This window comes from Styela clava, chromosome 2 (assembly GCF_964204865.1).
Source record: "Styela clava chromosome 2, kaStyClav1.hap1.2, whole genome shotgun sequence".
NCBI classification, from domain to species: Eukaryota; Metazoa; Chordata; class Ascidiacea; order Stolidobranchia; family Styelidae; genus Styela; species Styela clava.
Window position 1 is genome coordinate 20,651,946 of NC_135251.1, and position 8,869 is coordinate 20,660,814.

At 33.7% G+C, this 8,869-nt stretch overlaps 1 protein-coding gene across 1 annotated transcript; it reads right to left on the reverse strand.

Annotated features, from left to right (window-relative positions):
* Positions 1-714: 714 nt before the first annotated feature.
* Positions 715-7,121, reverse strand: LOC120336450 (protein angel homolog 2-like). Its single transcript, XM_039404133.2, has 10 exons — positions 6,540-7,121; positions 5,950-6,108; positions 5,269-5,332; positions 5,071-5,182; positions 4,885-4,995; positions 4,239-4,429; positions 3,628-3,776; positions 3,049-3,213; positions 2,366-2,491; positions 715-2,025 (listed from the first exon to the last, which is right to left on the reverse strand). The coding sequence occupies exons 1-10, from the start codon at positions 6,988-6,990 to the stop codon at positions 1,661-1,663; spliced, it is 1,893 nt and encodes a 630-aa protein (XP_039260067.2). The 5' UTR covers positions 6,991-7,121; the 3' UTR covers positions 715-1,660.
* Between the last annotated feature and the right edge of the window lie 1,748 nt (positions 7,122-8,869).

The window sequence follows — 8,869 nt, forward strand, 5'->3', positions numbered from 1 at the left end:
AAAGTATCCAAGAAGCCCCTAAAGTTTCACTTTCGAAATCTTACTTAGACAATGAAAGCTCGCTGAGTAAACAAGCGAGTCGATACTCTGAGAAACTAACATTGCTATGACAATTTTTCCTCGATGCATTACATCGCGATTGTGAAAAAGAAACGATGCATCCAATGTCGAGAAGCATTTGCGGTCTAAATTTAGCACTCAAAAGGTCAGGATTCGGACCGCCAGTTGAGTAGCCCTGTGATAGAGTATGTGAATAGACATATTAAATAACCAAAACCTTTAAGTAATGCGTCGGCAGCAAATGGTCATCTTCAGGTTTCTGTTTTCAATAATTCCAACGGTGAACCCAGAGGCATATACATACCCATGCCAAATAATTGTGCGCAGACTGGCAGGAGGAACGGTCTTTCATAAAAAAAAAATACAGATTATCTGAGTTTTAAAAGCTCTCCAAGCCGTTCGCGACACGATGGACGAAACTGGGAAAAGGTCGAGGAAGTAATTTTTGGCCGCCATTACTCGAGATTTCCACCAACGAATATTGGCCAATGGGAGAACAAGCGGGAATTGATGCTCAAAGACAATTCAAGTCGTCAATAGGAAATAGGCGCCAATTGGACAAAAAGAAAAAATTGGACCTTTATGATACAAACCTCCTCTAAAACAACCCCGAAACCTGAGGGACCTTTTTTCTATTCAAACAGTATTCAAATGTTAACTGTTAAAATAGTCATTTTCTTTGCATAAATAGAATCAAACCGATAATACCAACCGAACCTAGTAAAGTGATTAGAAAATATGTACCATTTGAACATAAAATCCTTAATTGTTCTAAATTATTACAAGAGTGATCAACGTAACCACGTATACAATAAATCACCAAATTCACTCTATAGATAGCAAGGGAGAGCCAAGAATATTGCTAAATGAATCTACCTTGCATTATAATACACAAAGCTTGCCTCTCGAAATTCTATATGAATTGTGATCTCAAAGCAATAAAAATGACAAAAATTTGAGTAATATTTCTAAAAAAAAGTTAAGGCTTACTTTTGTTTAAAAGCAATTTTTATTATAACTTATTTCATTCAAGTGTGGATAAGCAAACCATATTCTGTGTAGTAAAAAACCAAGTTAAACAAACTTGAATTTGGTGAAAATCCGGAATGAGCCTTTGGGTGCAATGAAAATATGCAGACTTATTTTCCACATTGTATAACCGTGAACATGAACTGCTAATCACGATTTATGCCCAATTTTAGGATTTAAAAGTAATTCTCGAATTCATTTAACATGAATTTGATATTCATTAAATATACTTCATGTTCTAAAAAAAGTATCACATAGTATTAATGTGAGAAAAGAGATTCAAGTTTACTGAAAGATCTCAAATTAAAACAGTAAAACTGTTGCATGAATGTGATTCTGTTAGGATAGAGAGAGGAGAAACGATAGGACGCTTCATAGTATGGTGAACCACGGATTCTCGTCTGGTTACCAGTCTATGTCGGGTACTGGAATAGGTAACCAGTTACTCTTTTCAGATGCATGGGTATGATGGTGGTGGAAACTGTAATATATCAATGGCTATTGTTAAAACCAGTCTCATATTGATGAATGTACGATAAAGCGAATAATACTGGGAAACTTAAAAAAATAATTAAGATTGCACCATTACAAAATCGACCACAATTGGTAGATGGTCTGACGGATGAGCTGCGTTTGGAATACTGCGAACACGTCTTAACTCCCCTGGATCGACAAGACCATATCTTTTCTGAGGATAGATGGATGTGCTCGATTGATTTTGTAAAGAAGTAAAATAATTTGTTGCACCTTCCTTGCAAGCACAAGGTGAGTAGAAAATATAGTCTACTGTGATACCACGATCCTGAGTAGTAGATGCTTCTGGTTTATCGTGAGTATAAGCAGATTTCAATGTTCCAAGACTATGACGTAGTAAAAATGGCACAGATTTCCGGTCATCGTTCTCAGAGGTAGTATGTGTTTGTGGGCATTTGTCACCTGTGGAGTAACAAACAGTTATCTCTATTGTTGAATAGGGATGATAAATTCAACCAAATTCTGGGTGCTTGAAATCACTGCTTCTAATAAAAGAGACCCAAGAAACAGAAAATTTCATTTACCAGTTATTAACATCAAATTTCACCACTGACTATAGTCTTAACATGTGTCAGTGTTAAAATTTCAACAAAATGGACAAAAAATTTATCTGAATAACGAACATTTACACAAACTGTTGGCTACATGCTAATTACATAAAAATGCAATTATATAAGCGGCCCAACTTATTACTGGGCTTCACAAATTAAATTCATCAAAAAGATAGATAAGCTTCAACTACCTTTTAATCTGTGTGTGCATCCATCATCTGCAATATTCAGGCATTCAGGCAGCAATGGATCCGGCAGCAATACTTCTCTACCCTTATGGCCTACTTTCTGACCAGAAACATGTTTTGACAACAATCCTGCAAGATAAAGAAAACAAAGTTTTCAAATATGATTGCACAAATATGAATACTGTTCTCAAACTATAATTTTGAAATAAGTCAAATATTTCAACTGTGTGTTCTAAACAAATGTATAATAAACACAATTTCACTGTCGTTGAGACTTTCAGCTTCATGCTGTATGTATAAACTGTGTATCACATGTTTGGTGATGTGATGACCATGTTCAACATCCATTTTTATTATGCTGAATTTGCATGATAAACCATAGCATATCAAACCTGTGTCAATCCAGTAGTTACAACTTACAACATGAAAAGAGTCTTCCATAATTTTTACCTTTTGGCATTATGATATAGTAAATAGTGCACAGGAATTTCTTGAAATTAAAATAAGAGCATAGGCATTTACCATTACTAAAAAACCGAAATTAAATGAGAAATTTTCCTAATTCAAATAGTGCCACAAATGAGTCTAGCTTACATCATATATATATACTGACATGACAAGTGGCCCTGTTCAGCTAGATATCAATTTAAAAAATTTATTATTAAGTTCGCTTATTATTATCAAACCTTCGTAATTGATTTGTTGTTGCGTTATCAATTCAAATAAATGAGAATTTGCAGTACTATTGAAATCTCCACACATAATTATTGGAATTTTAATGGATGGATAACTGGAAATAATCTTGTGGATCTCAGCAAATAAGGTTGATAATTGCACTAATTTGATGTCACCTGTAAATTTAAGATAAGATCAGCGTTAGAAATGAGAATTCTGAATCCCTACTGAGATTGAGTTTTGGTAAATTTAGGAGACAAAACAAAGTTTACTCTGAAAAATTGAAATATTATCATTTCACTCCAATTGTGAAAATTAATAGGGAACTTGTAAATTATAAGCATCTCCTATCTATGAAATCACCTATGATACCTATGAAATCACAATGACTACAGATCCTGAGGCCCAATATTCCAACCGAGGTGTCGCTGTTTATTTTTGGAAATAATTTACACAACATAGAGGAATATTTTATTTGACATTTGACCTTTGTCTATATATCGTTAAGCCTTGCTTTCTTGTTTCATCAAGCTCAAGTAATCATAAATATAGATTCATAGAGAACAAAGAGACATTTCAGACATACCCACCTCGTTTTGGATTATATAAAAGATGAGTGTTGACAATACATATACAATTGTTTTCATTATGAGAATCAGCAGCTTCAGAGTTTGCAGAAATAGGTTTCAACAAAGTTATAACACCAACATTATCTTGATTTACCGGAGAAAAATGACCCCTGAAAGTAGTATATAAATCCCTTTTTATTCGGTTTTTACACCTTTCGCAAAAAATATGCGAGGAGCTATTATTTTTGGAAGGATTGGAATCATTCCAGCCCCGCATTGCTCAACTAATTATTTACCCCTTTGGTGAGGTGGTGGATTAAGTTTGAATAAAATATGTATAACTGGCGAAGCCAACACAGTTAATTCTAATACATCAACTGTTAGCACCCACAAATATAAGAAACTTATATCGAATAAATGGACCAATGCAGAAACAACTCAACGAAACAATGCTCAAGGATAGGTTTAGATTGAAGTTTATATTATGTTGCATCATACCCAATCACACAGGTAAGCAATGCTTCTGTTACCGATGTTTTTCAGAGAACTATCTAAAACTGTCTTGAGGAAATCAATAATGACAATAAATAGGATATAAAGCATGATATAAATATAATAAGTTTAGTAGAAACCTGAAATATTCCACTTTTCTCTCAGAAAGCATTTTGTATTTTTCTTTTTTATAAGCGATAAGAACTCCATCAGGTTTATTTTTATTGTTACCAGTTCTTTTCTTATAAAGACATTGATAATCCAAACTTTCGAGAAAATGTAAAATTTCCTCGTTATAATGATATTCTTCAACTTCTTGCAAACATAGAATCTAAAAAGAATCTAAACGTAAATTTTCCATCCACAAATTGAAGCTCTTTCAAATTTTTTGAAACTTGATATGATGGTATATACCCATTGGCAGAATTTTATAACAAAAGATTTGCTACTTTGAACATGATTCAGATACTTGGAGTCAGTGGTTCTTAAACTTTTTCAGTTTCTGGCACACTTTATAAAAAATCACTGCAAACTTAGTGAGGCTATATTGCATATAGTGCGTGATCACTTAGCCGAAAATAAACATGATGTAACCTTTTCATATTTACTATTACGCTTTCTGTTTGGATAAAAAATCTTTTTCCATAATTCTCAAAACCAGTCTTGAATAAACAAATATTTGAATCAAATTTTTGAGTTGCAATGGGATAATACCCCCTGGCCTTAATATGATTTTGGATATTTTCCATATTATCGTGTGATCTTGTTTAAGAGGTGAATACCCACATCTGCATTGAACTTTTCAATCTCCAACTTTATCCTTGGCCAACGATATTCCCATAGTAATATGTTAGGATCACATTTTCGATATAATCCATCATTGATGTCTAATAGTTTCTGTGACAAAGTTTGAACACCATTAGTTGTTGCGAAGAAAATCTATCGGAAACTAAATTTCCTGAGTATCCATACCTGTGATAAAATATTATAAGAAACTATCCTGAAATTATTTTTCCTTCTGATTGCATCCCGACATAAACAATTAGGAGATTCCATATCTTCCCATTTACGTTCCATCTGGAATCTGAAAATCCAATAACAAAAACATTACAGTAAGTCATTTGTTAGAAATTTGCTTCTGTGTGAAGAATAAAATGATTAAAAACATACCTGGTAGTATCTGACCAATCTATATCAGAGTTTGATGAAGCATATCCTGTGCTACTTTCCGTTTCTAAAATTTAAAAATAATAAACTGCACTTCGCTTTACAAATAAGATTGAATTGGATGGGCGTTGAACGCACAGCCCGCAACCCTTTGTCGGATGATAGTACTTTTGGGTCTTGGGATATAATAAACATGACGGACTCAAATGGTGTATCCATAAAATATTATGTAGACAAGTAACTATAAACAGTATTTCAACTTTTTACAATTTGAAGTTATCCAAGTACGAAAAAAAAGATTGAAATCATGCTTGTCCTTGTATGTATTGATATATTTGTATTGCACTGGAAGAATCTTTATTTAAATAAACCGGCAGGTATTGGTAATTTTTTTTGGAGAAGGCAGGATTCAATACTTTGTATATGAAAAACCCAAACTCAAATAATACACATAAGCAGGCTCCAATTTCGGTGAGAAATTAATAACTTGAGATATGAGGTACTGGTTCTGAAGTCCCACACTTTTTTAAGTACTTGCACACATGGATATTACATTGTGAAGTAGAGCTATGGTAGGCTATCGAAAATTCTAAATATCAAAAATAAGAAAACACCAAAGGGATCAAACACATATTGTGACATATAACTAATATTTTATATTAAATCTGAAATCAGGTATTCAACCTGTAGGGGCAGCACTTGAACAAGGGCTTTCATGTTCATGTTTTTTTGATCGTTTGAAGATTCGAAAAGATGTATCTGAATCATCTCGTCTGTGGGTGTAATGACGAGCATGTTGCCGAGAGAATTTTTGATGATTCGAATAACTTGAAGTTGAAACACCTATTATGAGAGTATATAAGAAATGATGTAAAAGAAATATTGTTCTCTCAAAACAATCTATGGCAAAATGCTAACATCTCAAATCGTGAAATCTGAGCAGTAACTAGGAATAGCTAAAATCAAATAAGAGTACAGTCTGGTAAAATTACAAGTCATGTCCAAATTTGCAAGTGCAGTTTTAGGTATTCTGTGGCGTCTGCAGCTGCTGCAAAACCATGGCGGTATTTCCATCCCATGGCCGTTACGGCCAAACCTATGGCGACTGACTTTTTAGCTGCCGCAAACCAATGTCCAATAAGAAGATAGAAAAAACATTAATTTTATGCGGCAATACCCTTGGGGTTAGATGATTGCGAATATTTCTCTGGAAAACTTGATTCTTTAGTGTGAATAACACAGAATCGAATCCTGAATTCAGTAACCTAACTTACAATCATCAGGGGCTGAATTTCTCCAGGTAAAGCCCATTGATCCGAGATTGGAAACGCTGCTGTGAGTTGCAAATGGTGCACTTCCATCATAATCCCTTTTAAAAAATCTATTGGTCGATTCCTTCCTATTATGGCGAGTGGTATAATGGCTCGAATGTTTTGAATCACTTTGGTGAAATGGAGTATAAGATGGCGTTGTTCTTGAGCTCCATCGTGTGTTTGAATAGACAGATGAAGATGGAAGATTTCTGTATGTTTGATACGTACTTTTTCCGCTATTACAGTATTTATTTTGTGGTGGCCAAGCAAGGGGTGGTTGATAATAATTTGAAAAATTGCTTCTGTGATTATATGTGTCAGAGTTTGCTTCGGCAGCCCTCAGCCACGGACTTGGAATAAAACGATTTGAATTATGTGCCATCCCCCACCAAAATTTATAAAACTTGTACATTCACTAGAAAATGCAGAGTATGACACTTTTGCATCTAATGGCTCGTAGGCTTACCATAATACAATATTACAGTCAAGAAGAATTGTAGAGATGATGCAATTATTATGACTGAAAAAATAAATAATAATATAGTTTTCATTTTCAGCCTTTTGTACAAAATTTTATCAGTTCTGCAGTTTGCTCTAGATTTTTAGTAACCTTAGTTTAGTTATTAATAATATGTAGCCTAAATCCTATATAAACAGCCTAGGTCTGTATATTAAATATAAACTAGCATATACAACAAGATGCGTAAAAAAACTTGAGAGCTGCAGTGTATAATGCACTGACTGACTTCGCATACCGTACCGTACCACTGTGAAGTGACTCTCACGGTGACCTTTGTGTGCAACCAAGCGAAAAGTTCAAATATCATATCAGAATCGGAGGCGGGACTAAATTTCCATACGCAATTAGGAAGCGAATGAATATAAAAATACAAAAATAAAGTTATATACGTTATTTCTGTAAATTGGAACAATGAGTGCGTGCCAGAAAAATGTAAAGTGCGAATCATCAAACAAAAGCTTATAAATATGAGTTTTAAACAAAAAAATGCAGCACGAGTAATTACTTTAAAAGTAAATATCGTAAAACATACACTTTTCAAACATTACTCACATGTCTTTCCGCCCAAGAGGGGCGAGATTTTATTGATTGATATAAAAAAGATTCATACACTCTACACAATACAATTTGAGTCGATGGGTACAAAATTTTAAAATTATGTGTAATCCATTGCTGAAAAAAGCCTATTTCGCCTATATCGTCATAGGTGAAAAATCGTAAATTTATGCACTTTTCAAACATTACTCACATGTCTTTCCGCCCAAGAGGGGCGAGATTTTATTGATTGATATAAGAAAGATTCATACACTCTACACAATACAATTTGAGTCGATGGGTACAAAATTTTAAAATTATGTGTAATCCATTGCTGAAAAAAGCCTATTTCGCCTATATCGTCATAGGTGAAAAATCGTAAATTTATGCACTTTTCAAACATTACTCACATGTCTTTCCGCCCAAGAGGGGCGAGATTTTATTGATTGATATAAAAAAGATTCATACACTCTACACAATACAATTTGAGTCGATGGGTACAAAATTTTAAAATTATGTGTAATCCATTGCTGAAAAAAGCCTATTTCGCCTATATCGTCATAGGTGAAAAATCGTAAATTTATGCACTTTTCAAACAATACTCACATGTCTTTCCGCCCAAGAGGGGCGAGATTTTATTGATTGATATAAAAAAGATTCATACACTCTACACAATACAATTTGAGTCGATGGGTACAAAATTTTAAAATTATGTGTAATCCATTGCTGAAAAAAGCCTATTTCGCCTATATCGTCATAGGTGAAAAATCGTAAATTTATGCACTTTTCAAACATTACTCACATGTCTTTCCGCCCAAGAGGGGCGAGATTTTATTGATTGATATAAAAAAGATTCATACACTCTACACAATACAATTTGAGTCGATGGGTACAAAATTTTAAAATTATGTGTAATCCATTGCTGAAAAAAGCCTATTTCGCCTATATCGTCATAGGTGAAAAATCGTAAATTTATGCACTTTTCAAACAATACTCACATGTCTTTCCGCCCAAGAGGGGCGAGATTTTATTGATTGATATAAAAAAGATTCATACACTCTACACAATACAATTTGAGTCGATGGGTACAAAATTTTAAAATTATGTGTAATCCATTGCTGAAAAAAGCCTATTTCGCCTATATCGTCATAGGTGAAAAATCGTAAATTTATGCACTTTTCAAACATTACTCACATGTCTTTCCGCCCAAGAGGGGCGAGATTTTATTGATTGATAT